Source organism: Rhagoletis pomonella, unplaced genomic scaffold (assembly GCF_013731165.1).
Source record: "Rhagoletis pomonella isolate Grant_MI unplaced genomic scaffold, Rhpom_1.0 Rhpom_scaffold_00010, whole genome shotgun sequence".
In the NCBI taxonomy this organism is placed as follows: Eukaryota; Metazoa; Arthropoda; class Insecta; order Diptera; family Tephritidae; genus Rhagoletis; species Rhagoletis pomonella.
This window is the reverse complement of record NW_023458564.1, coordinates 34,128,159-34,144,858: the sequence shown is the minus strand read 5'-3', so window position 1 is coordinate 34,144,858 and position 16,700 is coordinate 34,128,159. Positions and strand designations below refer to the sequence as shown.

General features: G+C 35.6%; 1 protein-coding gene and 2 long non-coding RNA genes across 4 annotated transcripts in view; 2 read left to right on the top strand and 1 right to left on the bottom strand.

The window, feature by feature from the left end:
• Nucleotides 1-458, bottom strand: part of LOC118746450 — an 855-nt gene extending 397 nt beyond the window's left edge. Inside the window, exons 1-3 of one of the 2 annotated variants that reach the window (XR_004993846.1) lie at nucleotides 380-458; nucleotides 222-317; nucleotides 54-153 (exon numbers count right to left, since the gene is read on the bottom strand). This is a non-coding gene — a long non-coding RNA (uncharacterized LOC118746450). Of the gene's footprint in view, nucleotides 1-53; nucleotides 154-221; nucleotides 318-379 lie in introns of those variants that run through there. The other variant, XR_004993847.1, reaches the window with a different exon arrangement.
• Nucleotides 459-2,316: 1,858 nt separating this feature from the next.
• LOC118746449 lies at nucleotides 2,317-3,322 on the top strand. The gene is made up of 4 exons (XR_004993845.1): nucleotides 2,317-2,534; nucleotides 2,595-2,656; nucleotides 2,749-2,876; nucleotides 2,933-3,322. It is a non-coding gene; the product is annotated as an uncharacterized LOC118746449 (long non-coding RNA).
• Nucleotides 3,323-5,378: 2,056 nt separating this feature from the next.
• LOC118746351 overlaps nucleotides 5,379-16,700 on the top strand; it is a gene marked incomplete at its 3' end in the record, with an annotated part of 34,731 nt that continues 23,409 nt past the window's right edge. The window contains exons 1-2 of the mRNA XM_036480206.1: nucleotides 5,379-5,807; nucleotides 5,863-6,526. Coding sequence (XP_036336099.1) covers nucleotides 5,706-5,807; nucleotides 5,863-6,526 — 766 coding nt within the window. The remainder of the gene's footprint in view (nucleotides 5,808-5,862; nucleotides 6,527-16,700) is intronic.

Here is a 16,700-nt window from a genome sequence, read left to right as displayed (position 1 = left end):
GCACAATGCAGCAAGAGCAACAAACTTGGTTGTTGATTCACCTAGCAATAAGGTGGCACAATGAAGCAGGAACCGGCTTCCAACTTGTTGTTGGGATGTTGAATCACCAGGCACTATGGTGCTATGTTCCACCAGGAACAGAACAGTGTAAAGCTGGTTGAGGACAAGCACAACATTTAATAGAAAATGTATAAATTATATGCATGTACATACATATTTACAAATCGCAATGTTGAATTACAAACCAATTTGGTGGTACGTTGCAGCAGGAACAGCAGCAAGGCGCTTTTTGAATGCTCTTTAGTCTTTATTCGGGGCTAGTTAAGGAAAAAGTATTACTTTAACCAAAAATATCGAAAATATAATACAGATAACTTACCAACGCAACTAAAAGTTCCGAAAATTTTACGCAATTTAGTGAGAACGCAGGCGAATGTCAAAGTAAAAAAGGAAACAGAGAAACAGTGTTGCCTACACTATATTTCTTATTGGAAACACAAATAGGAACTAAAAATGGAGTAAGCAACATTGTAATTTATGATGGCGAATTTTGTCAAATTCGACGCCATATTGGATTACTGATATCACCTTATTTTTATTTCACCATGAGACAAGACTAAAAAGTAGAAAATAAATAAAATAAAAAATAAAAAACTTTTTAATATACAACGCTTTTATAAATGGACTAAAAAGTAGAAAATAATATTTCTCAGTCCCAAAGAATTTGTTTTGATAACTTTTGATTTTGAAATTTTAGCAAAAGTCATTATAAACAATTATTGACATTGAAAATGAAAAGCGTGGGGCGACGGGGTCTCATCCGAGGCTGTTTGTTATTTTTCATTGGGCGGGGTTTTAACGTGGCGGGACCCAGACCCAGCGCACGCGAAGTTTTACGCCTTCTCATTTTAGCTCGCTCCCAAACGGGTGTTTGGTTGCTACCCAGAGGATACGTAGATATAAATATCCGGACGTTGTGTGTACGCACAAGAATCGCTTCCGGCCACTTCCAGGTGAATGGAAGTCAAAAGTTGTCCACTTCTGCGCACGGAACCATCATCCACCGGTCAGATCTGTATAATTGGATCATGGACACCATCTGTATAAATTCGCCTTGGTTCCCTGCTCGGATATGTCGGTTTGTTGAACAATGCTCTCAAAGAGAAAGTGTGAGAGTCGAGTGTCGAACAAATTGGCCGGTTTTAGATTGCAGCTTCTTGACGTTTAGCTTTCTTGAATTTTTTTGCGCATATTTTTAGCTGCACAGAAGAGATCTTAGTGTACTTTGTCTAATCCACAAGATGGGGATCCCGCCGTTTGCGCAAATTATCGCGGAATAAGCCTTACTTGTTGTTTACAAGGTCCTACCGACGATACGGTGTGAAAGACAGTAGCCGTTACGAACCATTGACAAGATTTCCACAATACGTAAAATTTTGTAGAAGACACTCGATATGCAAATCGACACATCACATCCATCCCTGTAAAACTAATACGGCTATGCACAGTGACGTATAGCCCAACCTTCAGCTCCGTTCAAATTGGGAAGGACCTCTCCGCGCCGTATGGGACCAAACTCTGTTTTAGACAAGGTGTATCAGCCTCGTGTGATTTTTTCATTCTGATGGTAGAAAACGTAATAAGAGCTGCCAATTTGAATCGCAACGGCAACAACGTCAGCCTGAAAATCAAGCGAAGAATAACTTTTGCCAATAACACGCTCTGCAAGTCTAATCATGCCCGTTCTTTTATGGCGCAGAAACGTGGACGATGTCGAACAAAGATGAGAAGGTTTTGGGTGTTTTCGAGAAAATTATTCTGGACAAGATCTAGGGCCCTATTCGCGTGGACGACGGGTACCGAAGAAGATGGAATAACGGAACTGTGTATCTTACTGGCTAACCTAATATTCGCGGCTTGCGTTTTGGTACGCACGCCGTAGAATTTTTTTCTTGCGTCACCCGAAATTCCTTAATCGTTAAATTATTGTTCACACGGCAAATATGTTAATTATAACCTGTATTTTGTGGTTTTGATTTTTGCTTATTTTTGGGTTTATGTTTTTTTGATTGAGTACGGCATTGCGAGCATTGGGCCATATATCTATTTTTTTTAATAATTATTCCCGTAGTCATAGTCAAAATAAAGTCGACTTTAAAGTTAGTTGCAGCTTTTTGACATAATTTTCAACGGGATATCTGTCAAAAAAGCTGCAACTAACTTTAAAGTCGACTTTATTTTGACTATGACTACGGGCCAATGGCAATAATTTTTAATAAAATTGCTTTCTTTTTCAACAGCAGCTTACGTCGAGTACATGATGCAATAATGAAAGGTGTTATACGTTGGCAACTTCTCGCTCTAATCCGCCATCTTGAACTACCTTAGGAGAAACTGTGTTGTTTCTTTGCTATTTTCACTGAACATTTCCCAAAATATTAGAAAAATATTCTGAACAAGCTACATTGATTAAATTTTCGTTGTTCGTTTTGTTCTTATTCGCTGACATTTGTTTTCCAATTGCGTGAAATTTGGTAAGTATTGTAATAAAACCGAATTATTTTACAAATAAATTATAATTTTGCATTTATTAGGTAATTTCCTTAGTGTTTCGCTGACCGACCTGTGCTGGTATTGTGATTAAGAGCTAATACACGTAAGTTACAACATATTATTTTGACTTTATTGATGAACCATTCCATTTGAGCTCTTTGTTATTTCAAAACCTAATGAACCACTTATTCGCAGATTTTTCGGACGATTCTGCTGTGCTGCGTTCCTGCTCCGCCTGTATATTGCTCCGCCCGTATTTTATAGTGTTGCATTCCTGTTGCGCCTTTGCATTAGTGTGTGCGTTGTGATTTAGACACGTTGAAGTAAGTTGAAACCAGGTTCTCGTTTGTTAAAAACCTAAAAAACCATTTATTTGCAGATTTTTTGTATGCTTCTGCTGTGCTGCGTTCCTGCTCCACCCGTGTATTAGATTGCTGCGTTCCTGTTAACATACATATCGTCGCTTAAAGTACAAAACCGCGTAACTGACATTTGCTGCTAAAAATTGGATTCGCTCACACACGTTTTTGGATCAATCCTTATCCATTCTTCCTGAAATATACTAGCCAAAAATGCGATTGCTTTTTACAAAAAGATAACCATTTTGAAATATGAGTGTTTTTACTCTCTAGAAATTAATTTATGCAACCTCGCATACGTGGGTTTGCATTATCTCTATACGCGGTTTTGCAATTTATTGATACATGGTTTTGTACTTTAAACGACGATATGTATGTAGATGTATGTACATGTATATCACATATATTGACTTAGATATGTATACACAATTAATGGTGTACATAAATTTTTTTATATTGAAACTAGATATGTATAAAGTACATATTTTATTATTATTAGTCGGTTCAAAAAAGTCCTATCTCAAATAAAAATACTTCGAAAATGTGCTGAGATAGGGTGTTTTTGAACCGAGTTCCGAGATAGGGCATTTTTCAATCAAATTCTAAAATAGGGCGTTTTTCAGCCAAATTTTGAAATAGGGCGTTGAAAAGCTTTCTGATATCGGGCGTTTTCGACCTGGCTGCCGAGATAGGTCGATCTTCTACTCAGCCATCGATATATGGTCGAAGTTTTCGTTATATGGAAGACGATTAAACACGATTTGTTTTTAATCGATTCTAAAAAAACTAAGGTAATTTTTAGCCACTTCAAACTTGCATATAATTAGACTAAAATTGAAGGGGCTATAAAACTGAGTGCTCAAAAAAATTCTAACACTTCTGAGAAAAAAGTTTGAATTTTGGTTGAAAATTTGTTGTATTTTTTGTAGTTTTCTACGATGTTTTCAAATTCGGTTTATATGGGTTTTGTTAGAAATTCAACTTTACTTTTGTTGCAAATTCTAAGCAATAAATAAATTAACATGAGAGGGAAATAATATCACTTTGAAATGGGGTTGCTATTGATATGACCGATACTGTATGTATATAATAAATTTTGTACAATTAAAAAAGTGGATTTACTAAAATGAACACAACGTATTAATTACAAATTCTGAAATATGTCGTTAATTACAAAAACAAATAAATAAAACTTTAGAAAGTAGTCAATGCTTGCTGTATGACACGAACTTGGATATACGTGGACTTGGGTAATGTATAATTCCTTATATGATTCCTCAAAGTATCCCTTGTATAACACTGTGGAACACAAAAAAACCTTAGTGCGACTATATCAGGTTTGATAGCTGTTGGCCATACCAATAATGCCTCATACTAAGATTTACTAGATCAATTCGTGTTCTCCGAGAAAAAAAATTTCACGATCCAAAAATCTGAAAAATTGTTTTTCTCCAAAGTTTGAACATTTATCGTTTTTGGCCTATATTTTGTTGAAAATACCATATAAAGCAAATATAGGGCAAAAAACAAAGAATTTTCAAAATTTTGAGAAAAGAATTTGGCGGCTATACTCAGATTTTTGAATCGTGAAATTTTTTTTTCTCGAGAACACGAATTGATCAAGTAAAACTGAGCATGAGGCATTATTGGTATGGTCAACAGCTATGAAACCTGATATATGCGCACAAGAAGCCTATATGAAAGAGGGGGACAAAAGACCACACGTAAATGAATTCCTCTTTTTGGCCTGTACAATATAAGGGACACATTTCAAATTCATAAGGGATAATTTTCTTAGTGATACGGCTCATAAAAGGAATTATATAAGCCATACTGCTCGAAAATTTTAAGCATATTATCATATTCCTGTGAATAAAAACACGCCTAATTTTATTATTTTAATTATCTACAATTTTATGAGACTACCAAGCCATATATATACCTATTCTGATAATCGGAACGCTGTTGAGAAGGCATACAATTTAGTACTTTTTCAACTAAAAGGCTTTTTTTTATTCCCGTTTATCTTGTACTTCCAAAATACAATATTGACCTAAGGTAGTTCGATTGCGAGCTGTCACAACGTACAACACCTTTCATTATTGCATCATGCGTCGAGTATTCATTTTTCGCGTTTTCGTTCTCGCTTTTACAAGAGAGATAGCAAACAAACAATAACCCCACCGCCCATGGTTGCATTTTGGTATCGAGAAAGATTGCTAGAAACTCATTCGCTGTGTGAACAGCCAAAAAGCGATTTCAGAAATTTTTCCTGCAATTCGCCTTTCGGAAATAAAAACCTCTTTCGAAAGACACTTTCCATGCAAGGTGTGACTGCTCATGGAACTGATTTCTCATTTTAATGAACAAAAAGAAGAAAATATAATCGTCAATAACAAGAAAATAAAAACAAAGCAGATAAAAAACTAACGAAAAAAAAAACATTAAACAAACTGTAATCGAAATTAAGATGGTGGTGTAAACTGCTACAATTTCAATTTAAAATTGAGTATGGAAATTGTGCAATTAGGGCGGCGTAGAAACGCCCTTTTATTAGAGCAAAAAGAGTTCATGGAACACTTCTGCTCTAGAATATACTAGTGCACACATCGAACACACGAACTGCAGACACCGGCTGGCGCAACTACTGGGATGATAAAATCGTATCGTCTTGGACTAGCTTTATCGAAATTCCAGTGGCGCGAAAAATGGCATTTGACGTCAACTACAAAACATTAGATTTTGTTTGCAATTTTCTGTAGTTGTATTTAATATTAAATAAATGATCCGGCGATGAGTGATTCTGCTTATAAACTTAAGTACCAAAAATATAAAATACGTGTTAAAACTTGGGAGAAGGATTTTAAACGAAAATATTCTCGTATTCCATCTAAAGTAAATAACCAGCTCCATATAACATTCAGCTGTATATAACTATTTTTTGTTTTAGTATGATATTCGAGAGGCGCCGCAAGAAATACGAGATTCTTACAAAATGTATTATAAGTTGAAGACTTCATTTTTGGAGGACACGTTGAATGATGTATTTGATGATGATGGATTCAATGTGTTGGAAATCTCTCAGGATGAAGGCCATTCAATTGGAAAACACCACAACAATGAAAGTCTAGAGATGTCCAGCAGCATTGCAGCATTAGTTGGCGGTAACACAGGTTCCAGCATTCTCAATGAATTCAACCAGTGTGAAGAGCCAGCACGGCCGATTGCAAGAAAGGATTTCGAAGAAAAAGTTGTTAAAGTATTTGATGCTGTAGAATTTTGCGAGTCAAATGAAAAGGCATGGGGCCCTGAAGTAAGCAAAAAACCAATTAAGAAGGATGAAACAAAATGCCCACAAGAAGTTGACAATTTAAAAAAACCCTTCTTGTCTAATTTATCTGCCAAACTTTTTAAATCTACATCATTCAGCAAGCGCAATCCCAGAAAATCGCTTTCGCGTGCAAATTCGGAAACAAATTCACAACTACTGCGACAAGAAAGTGCGCCCGGTATATGTCAACGTCCTGAAATACTACCCGATTTAGAGACAATCTTAGTCCAAAAGGCGAAAGAACAGCAATCAGCAGCACTTACTGCTAATCCTTTGCTTTCAGGTAAGTGCATAGCTGTATCAACTTGTTTTGGATTTCGGATTTTTAGACATATTTCAAAATGTGTTAGTCCAAATAATTATTTTAAACTGCACAAAAAGTCACCAGATTTTTGGGATGCTGCTGTTGTTGTTGTAGCGGCTACAACAACCCCGCCCTCATCGGTTAATATCTCAGTCGTTGTCGTCAAGCTCAACTAACGGAAGCCCTAAGAAGCGTGTAGCCTCAATGGGGTCGGTCCACAGGGACGAAGGCGTTACGTTTTGTCGGGTTTTCCGGGCAAATGAAGAGATGTTTCAAGTCTGGGGTGTCTCTCCGCAAGCCGGACACTCATTTGGCACATCTGCGTCTAAGTTTCGTAGAGATGCCTTCTGACGTGCCTGGGCGAGGGCTCTTCTGCAAGCAGTTGTCTATTTTGGTTGACCACGTTTGTGGCTCCCAACTAGAAACTGCTTGCTGGTTCATTACGATTAATTTTGGCTATTTTGCTTTCGTTTATTTAATGTTTGTTATTTTTCCATAAAAGTCTAGCTCATTATATAACAAACACCATATAAATCCAGATTTCAAACTTAGTGCAAAAATTATGAAAAATCTGCAAAGTTTCAGCTTTTTATTCAGATTTTTTTGAGTACGCACTAACCCACTAAATTCTAGGGTAATAATGTGCGAGTCTTAAGTTGCTATAAAATCGCGTTCATTTTTAGTTATTTTTTTTCTGACTGCATTACAATTTTTTCTCCATAGAAAATAAATTCGACAATTTTTGCACAAAGTTTGAAATCTGGATTTATGTGGTGTTTGTTATAAAATGAGCTAGACTTTTATGGAAAAATAATAAACATTAAATAAACAAAAGAAAAATAGCCAAAATTGATCAAAATGTTGCTGGCTTAATTAGCTGATCACAAGTGTATGTATGCACATTTTAAAGAATATTAAATATTAGTATTTCAAAACAGGGACCGAGAACAAAATGTATGATCGAAACTAAATATCGTTCTCGTAGTTTTTTGTCCAAGGACGCGTCAAAACCAAAACCAAAATGAGAACAAAACTGTCGAGAACGTTCTCATTGGGAATCACATAAGAACAAAACCGTGTGGATCGTTCACAGAGAGAACAAAATGCTAACAAATTTTTCCTGAACAAAATTCTAAGGAACTTTCTCTCAAAGAAAAATTTGGGAGCTAAAGTTCCAGGAACGAAAAAGGAACAAATCTTCTCTGAACTATCTCATAGCGTTCCATGACTTTGAAATGTTTTGAATATTAAAGTTAATCAAAAAAGAACTGAAAGATATTTATGAAATAAAGTTAACGAAAGACTTAAGACACGAACTTTTCTTTCACAGAGAATGAAAAATTGTTTTAATGATCCAGCTTTCCTCTGGCTTAGAATTAACATCCGTGTTTCTCAATGAAAAAACTTTTCCTCCGAACACGCGGACGCCCCTCTCATTCTTACGTTAAGTTTTCAAAACTTTTGTTCTCGCCTTGTACTCTAGCAGGACGTTCCCCAGACTTTTGTTCTTTTTTTTCTTTTGCGTTTTATTTTTCGCTGGTGTTGATTTTTGTCAAGTAGTTACTTATCTATACTAATTATATGGGCAAATCTAAAAAACAGGTAACCTAGGTGTTATTTAGCTTTATTTTCACTGTTGGAAACTATATCAAGCTGGTTGCTTTTGGACATAATTCATTGACGTATACTTGAAGCCTAAAAAAAAAAGTGGACCAATTTGCTGCATAACTTTTGAATTATAGGTGTTTAAATTTAAAAAAATAATGAAAACAAGTGAATTTTTTATGTAATTTTTAAGAGGGGCAAAATTAATTATGTCATAACTCTTGAAGCACACCATATTCTGATTAGAAATTTAATGGGCATTTAGCACTTATGTGTATACTTCATATGTAGTAGGTAAGAAAAATGTGCATTAAAAAATAACGAAATTGCAAGTAATTAAACATTTCACAATTTTCAAAATTTTCTGTTTATCGCGTATAGTTTTTGAAGCATTTAATTTTAAGGACTTTTTAAGTATGTATTGTATTCTACAAACAATTACGAATAATTTGTTACCTTAGCAAGAGGCGTGCTTTCAGAATAAACCAACTTTTAAAGATAAAATTTAGTACTTTTAATTATGCTCATTCTTGTAGTCAGAATATTTCGAGGTGGTATCAAATCAAATTTTTTTCCACAAAGGTTCTGATAGTTGCTCTTACTTAATTAGAGCCTTCTAAATTCAATGGCGTCCCCAGTTTTGCTCGATTGTCTCCACTTTGGGAGATAGCGGTACTTGAAACTTTGCTTAAATTTGAACTATTTAAAAAAAAATTCCCTCAGTTTTGAAGATATTTTACTAAAATTTTGCACACGCTTGTATTTTAATATTTCCTTCACTATCTCATAAAATCATCGAAATCGGTTCACTCTAAAAACTAGCTCCCATACGATGTTTTGCGTTATAACTCCTTCAATTAAGCAGGTAAAAATTTTGTATTGGTTCACTTTAACATATAGCACGCATATAATATATTATTCAGATATGAAGTTAGAGTTATAGCGCAAAAACACATATCTGAGTAATCAGTTGTATTGGAGCTATACGTTAAAGTGCACCTATTTCGATAATTTTAACGAATATATAAGGTAATATTAAAAACCCGTTATGTGAAAAATTTTAGTTAAATAACTGCAAAACTGAGGGAGTTATTTATAAAATAGTTAAAATTTAATTATATTTTCAAATACCGTTATCTCGAAAACCGGAGCGAATCTGGTGAAACGGGGGATGCCATTGAATTTAGAACGTCCCAATTAAGTGAGTTCAACTTTCAAAATCTTTGTTCAAAGTTTACAACTTGAACCACGTAATTTGAACGAAGCTTATTCTTTTGTTTTCTATTTCATGTTTATTCCTCGCCTAACTTTTGAAGCACTTAATGAAAATGAATTACATTAATATTGATCGATTTATTAAGAGAATACGAATAAAATGATATATAAAACATAGGTGTGCTCACAAATTTGAAAATAAAATTTTTTTTTGGAGAGTACCTATTTTTTAGATTGGCCCATATAACCAGAAGTCCCTTTTTTTGTAACAGGTAATCTCGCGAACGGCTGGTCCGATTTTAATGAAATTTTGTATATAAATAGCTTTCAGCAACCACCATGTTTTAGGCTAACGGCTGAACCGATTATTTTGAAACTTCAGCCACCTGCCGCACGTGTTCAAGGATTGTTTACGGCTAAAAAAAAATTCTATATGTAAAGGAGGCGTGGCACTTCCAATACAAACCGAATTTTTTCAAACTCCATATCTCTGGAAGTGTTCATGATAGAGTTCTGGAACTCTTGGAGAAAAATTGGAGCTATTGGTAAAGGGGGCGTGGCACCTCCCATACAAACCGAAATTTTATACTGCATATCTCTGAAAGTATTCATGGTAGAGTACTGGAACTTCGTATGGAGATTTGTATGTATATGAAATCAAGCACATACTCATGGAGAAAATTGGGGCTATTTGAAAATTGGGGCGCGAGGCCTACAAACGTACCGACTTTTAGCTATCTTTGAATGTATTTATCATTCTTCTGTAGATGTGTTTGTGAGTGAAATCCTCCAAAATGATTGTACGGATTTTAACGAAATTTTTTATGTGTGTTTGAGTGGGTCTCTGAATGGTTTAGTTTCACAATTCAATCCGCCAGTTGCGCTGTAGTTGAGTTATTACTAAAAACCTTATCTATGACTCGATTTGGCTAATATTTTAAATATGTATTGGTCATGGTAAGAGCAATACTATTGCAAAAACGTGCTGCCAAGTGGCGTTGGAGTCGAGTGATTACTTAAAATAGCCAAGTGAGAAAAGGTGCCGTGAAGGCCAGATTAAATCGACCTGTTGCACCATTGAGTATATCGAACTCTCCTGTGTTACGATTGGCCCAATGGATGTGATTTTCCAATATTATTATGCGTTCAAGCTTTTAAGGTATTTCGTCTGAAATAAGTATATGTATATTGCATTTCTGTAGAACAATGATTCCCACCCATTTTTAAATTTCCACCAACTATACTGTAAAGCTTCTAGGACAGATTCATTATAGAACCGGGTCATTGTTGCCGCCAGGGAGTGGGAGTGAAGAGGAAACAATTCTTCAAATTTATTTCGTTTTGCGAATAACCGTGCTATGAAATGCTGCACAGTTAGAGAATTTTAAGAACTTTTTCACAGATATAACACTTTCCTTGAGTTAGTTAAAGCGGCAAATGACCACCAAACCATAACCTTATCAGATGAATGTGCCAATGAAAATCGTAAACGGGAATTGTTGGTGGAAATGTTGAACCAAAAATTTCAATAAAACAAATAATTTTGGGCGGGACGAAGCTCGCCGAGTCTGCTAGTATTTTATAAACATGAAATTATTATTATTATTTTTGTTTAGCTCTCTACAGTTTAATAATTCTACAATCGTAAAATTATTGCTACTACCTTTAGATACGAGTACATATTATATTTCCCCATTTGGTATGGAAGATTCTTATAGATTTTCCCTATGTACGTTCGTTTGCGGTATATAATCGTAAGCGAGCTTAATTTTTACTTCTCCAAATTTTTTCGGGTGCCCGGGTACCCGGGTTATTACCATACTGCATGAACATTTAAGAAACCGCAATTATGTAAGATACATCTAAAATAATGAACACATACATATATTAATGCGAAATCAAGTTCACATGTAAAAGTTACAATGAATTAAAATAATCAGAAATTTCCTTTTGAAGTTTTCAGTAAAAAGAGATTTTTTTAAAATTCGTTCAAAATTTGATCGTCAGTGGCAGTGTCATTCGTTACCAAAAATATAAATTCAAACATCTGAAGCAATCTCTAGCATCATCATTTGAAGGCTGGTGAATAATTTCATCCATTGAGCCCTCATCATCACTTTCCATTGCATTAAAATTCGAAATCCGTTTCATCTGCGTTAAAAATATGGTATTTTTATTGTACTTTTCAAGTAAAATTAGCAGAATTGTAGTCTTCCATTCCTCACAGTCTTCGCCACGAACGTCATACACTCACCATTAAAATTCGAAATCCGTTTCATCTGCGTTAAAAATATGGCATTTATTGTACTTTTCTAGTAAAATTAGCAGAATTGTAGTCTTCCATTCCTCACAGTCTTCGCCACGAACGTCATACACTCACCACACACCTTTTAATGGCTTACGGAATGCCTAAAATAAAACAAAGTATCTACTTTGAACAAACAATTTATCAATTACTCTTTTTGCTTAGGACCTCTGCTTCCATTTATCAAGCCAACCTGTGCTTGCCTTGAAATTTTCATTGCCAAATCGCTTTGCAAACTCGATTGCCTTGCCCTTTAATAACGCCCCGAAAATTGGCATGTTTTGATTTCTAGCTGCCATAAACCATCCGAATACCGCTTTGTCCACACTTTTAAACGTTGTTTTTTCATTCTTTTGTTGTATCCAGAAGTAGCACCAGCTGCCATATTTTTCAGCCACTTCTTTATTCTTTTTCCCAATTTCAATTTCTTTGATTAGCCAACATTTTTCTTCAAAAGACAAACACTTTAAAACACGTTTTCACGTCATGCTAATATTTAGTCTTTACTCCACGAAGATGATATTCAAACTGATTAACAACGTTACAAAAAGAAAAGTCAAAAAGAAAAAAAAGCACTTGCTTAGCAAATACGTACTTCCCCCAATAACAGATTCGCTGAAAAAAAAAAAAAACCAAAGCAACAAAACCAAGTGCATAATTCGGGATTTTCCCTAAATTTTTCGACTTTTTATTCGAATTATGGAGAAATTCGAGTTAGAGAAGTTCGAGTTATGGAACTAAAAAAGAGTGTATATTGCCCTCTAAACGCTCTTGCCACCTGATTTAGCTGGAGTTATAGAAAATTCGAGTTATAGAAGTTCCGAGTAATATTAGTTTGACTGTATGTAAATTAACAACGAGAAAACGAAAAAAATTATGAGTAAAAGTAAAATGATAACGAGGAAACATAAATTTACAATGAGAAATCGTAAATTTATAAGTTTATAAATTTATAGTATGTCCCAGCAAGTAGACCCCGCTTATTATGACGACCACGGCAAACGTATAAAGGACTACGATTTGAGGGCATGCACTTGGAATGCCCGGCCCCTTAATGGCTGGTTGATGCCCTCATAAGGACAAGAGCTGACATCCCCGCCATCCAAGGCATTGTAAGGCAAGCAATATCTGGGGCCCTGCGACGCCTACTACAGCTGCCATGCGGGGGAGCGCAAATTCGGTGTTGGATTTGTGGTGGGAGAGAGACTCCGTACTGTCGTTCACCCTGGTGGACGAACGTCTAGCCACAGTCCGCATCAAAGCGTGATTCTTCAATATTTCGCTCATCTGCGCCCATGCTCCGACGGAAGAAAAGGACGAGTCATCCAAGGATCTCTTCTATGAGCGCTTGGAGAGAACATATGAGCGCTGCCCCCGACTTTCAATCAGATGGCCGGGCATGGTATTGAATCAAGGACCCAAATTAATGGGTCGATTATAGATAGCAACGCAACCGCAGTTGGGTTGCCGATGGGCAACGCCACTGAAATGAAAATATATATTATGAAACAGCAACTATAGTATAGTTCTATAAAGTTGAAGGTAATAAAATTTTGAAGACTTTAGTGTAAATAAGCTGAAGAAACAGTTGAAAAAAAGAAATAACTTATCTCAATCAAAATTTATGCGGCAACCACAAAAATGCAGTTGCCAATATAGCATCTCAGTTGCCAGTTGCCATCTGTTATACCATTTCAGCCACTGGCCACCCAACTAAAGTTCGGTTGCAATCCGTAATCGACCCATAAGCCTAAGCGCATCATGTAAGGCAAACTGTTAATCACAGTGGCCGGTCAATAATAGTTCGGGGTTGTATTTCAAAAATGTTGTTAGTCCGTTAGTACGCATTATACCTAAGGAACAGTATCTGGTAATTTTTCAACAAAATTTGCAAGGTTTAGTCGAAAAAATTAGAGTTTCTGCTGAAAAATCACCAAAAACATCTGTTACCAAAGAATGGACACAAAAGAAAAAAATTTGCTAGTTTAAAATGACCTCCACAATCCGCTGACATGAATCTCATCGAGAATTTGCAGAATCAACTAAAAGCACAGCTTACTAAGTATCCAAGTCCGTCCAATGGAGTACAAGAGCTGTGAAAGCAAACTGAGGATATATGGAAGGCTATACCTCCCGAATTTTCACAGAGATACACATCCAGTATGCCAAATCGCATCCAGAAACTAAAAAAGCATCGTATTAATAACTCTTTTTTTTCGTGAAAATTGTCAAAAAGTTATTAAAAATATATGAGTGCAAAACTGTAACATCTGCCTTAATTTACATTTGTGTCTGCTAGTTTTATTATTGTTGTTGGATTGACTTCAAATCGTTATGAGAGAGGAAGTACAGGTGTACTAATAAGAATACACAACAAAAGTATGAATGTCGTTAGAACTTGGGAAGATAGCGGTGGCTCTAATAAGAAGTGTTACTCCATGTTACAGTTTTGCCCGTCACTCTAAGTCCATCTAATGTGACATTCCAATTGCTTACAATTAAATTCGCCACCCACAACAATAACGAATGGTTGCCGGGTTGCATTATTTTCCTGGCACTGTTTTATGCAATTGCCTGATTTACTTCACAAGATTGGCTTACTGTGGCTGTGAACGTATTTTGAGAATCCGAAATAGTATACTTTGTGTGACGCCTATTTACGATTTTTACAGTTGGCAATAACATCGAATGCATCAACATCATAACATGTACATATGGGCGAATCCGAGAAATAGTCAACCAAAATCGCAAGAAATGCATGCAATTCGAATTTTCTCATTTTTGTGTCAAAAAAGGCATAGTACAACAAATCTGATTTTCCACTCTTACTTCTTGAAACAAAGCATTGGTTTAAACACTATATCTCTTAATAAAATACAACAATATCTCTTAGAAAAAAAAATAATTTTTTTCAACAGAAAAAAGAGTAACGTCCGTAACGTAACGTCCCGAACGCACATATACAATTGTTTTAAAGTTAATCCGACCTTTTGTTTGCTTTTATATCACATTTGGTAAACTTTATTATGTTCTCTTCAAAATATTTTTGTAGATCGTGCTCTCCATGCATGACAATTTGCGCAAATTAGATTGACCTTGGTGGTCATATCAAAATCGCTTCCTTTTTCAGTAACGTCCGATTGATTTCATATACATAGTACCTCCATACCAAGTTCCAGTACTCTACCATGAACATTTCCAGAGATATACAGTGTGAGGTGCCACGCCCCTTTTCCAATAGCTCCAATTTCTCTCCGTGAATATGTGACTGATTTCATATATTTTCGTACCAAGTTCAAACATTTTACCATGAACGCTTCCACTACTTACTTTAGTTAGGATTAGACATGGGTTAGCCAAGGATTAGAGACATAAGCCTCTTAAAAGTAATAAGGGATTTAATTTTTTTTTTAATTTTGAGTTGCGTCGTTATTGCAGAGGACCATCGGCATGTGAATTCATATATTTCGATAATGAAATAAATTCGAGCATAAATACGATTTTTAGTTACATATACATATTATTTTTCCTGTTATCAATACATATTTTGAATCTGAGGATAATCGGACCATAAACACAATTTTTAGTAATAACTCGACTCCTACGCCACCTGGCGGCTTTTTATTGTCAATACACATCTCAAATATGAGGCGAATCGGACCATAAATACGGGTTTTACTAATAACTCGACCCCAGCGCCACCTAGCGGTTATTTTAATAGTTGTTCTGCTATTCGGAAGGTAGACAAATTCAAGAAACAAATATAACAAGTAAGAAAGTCTAAGTTCGGGCGGAGCCGAACATTAAATACCCGGCGCAAGTATTAAATATATGTTTTCCACCTTTCCGAAAGCTACCGCTACATGATAAGCCGGGTGTATACATTTTAGGTAAATTAGCGTCCTTAAATTTCGAAATATTGCAGTTTCAAGCATATCTGAAATTTACCGTTATATGAAAAGCGGCCTCAATTTTAGTTTGATTTCAACAATTTTCAACGGTTTGCTTTTATGTGGCAAGCACAATAACCATACCGAGCTTGGTACAAATTGCTAGAACGGTTAGCGAGATACATATATGTGATCACAAGTGGGCGGTGCTACGCCCATTTTCCAAAATTTTGTTATAAACGTATTTCTTGGTAAAGAATTGTTGCAATCATCAATTTTGAATAAATTAGCTTTGATATTTACTGATTTATCGAAGATTTTGTATTTCTCGAAATTACCGTTATATGGGATGTGGGCGTGGTTATTGTCCGATTTTAGAAATTTTCGGCCAGTTGGTATGCTGTACCAGGACCAACAACTGTGCCAAGTTTGGAAGAAATTGGTGTAGCGGTTACCAAGATATACACATGTAACCATAAGTGGGCGTGGCTACGCCCATTTGCCAAAATTTTGTAATATTCTTATTTTTCGTCTAAAACTCATTGCAAATGTCAATTTTGAGTGAATTATCTTCAGTAGTTACTAAAATATCGCAGTTTTCGTTTTTCTGAAAATTACCGTTATATGGGAGGTAGGCGTGGTTATTGTCCGATTTTTAAAATTTTCAGCCATTTAGTAAGCTGTACTAAGGCCAACAACTGTGCCAAGTTTGGAAGAAATTGGTGCAGCGGTTACCAAGATATACACATGTAACCATAAGTGGGCGTGGCTACGCCCATTTTCCAAAAATTTATAATATTCATGTTTTCCGTCTGAAACTCATTGTAAGTATCAATTTTGAGTGAATTATCTTCAGTAGTTACTAAAATATCGCAGTTTTCGTATTTCTTAAAATTACCGTTATATGGGAGGTAGGCGTGGTTATTATCCGATTTCGCCCATTTTCAATACCATCCGTCCCACGCCCAAAAGAAGTTCACGCACCAAGTTTCGTTAAGATATCTCAATTTTTACTCGAGTTATCGTGTGCACAGACGGACGGACGGACGGACGGACGGACGGACAGACAGTCACCGCTTAATCGATTTCTCTTTTCATTCTGATCATTTATGTATACATTTGTCTATATCTATCTCGA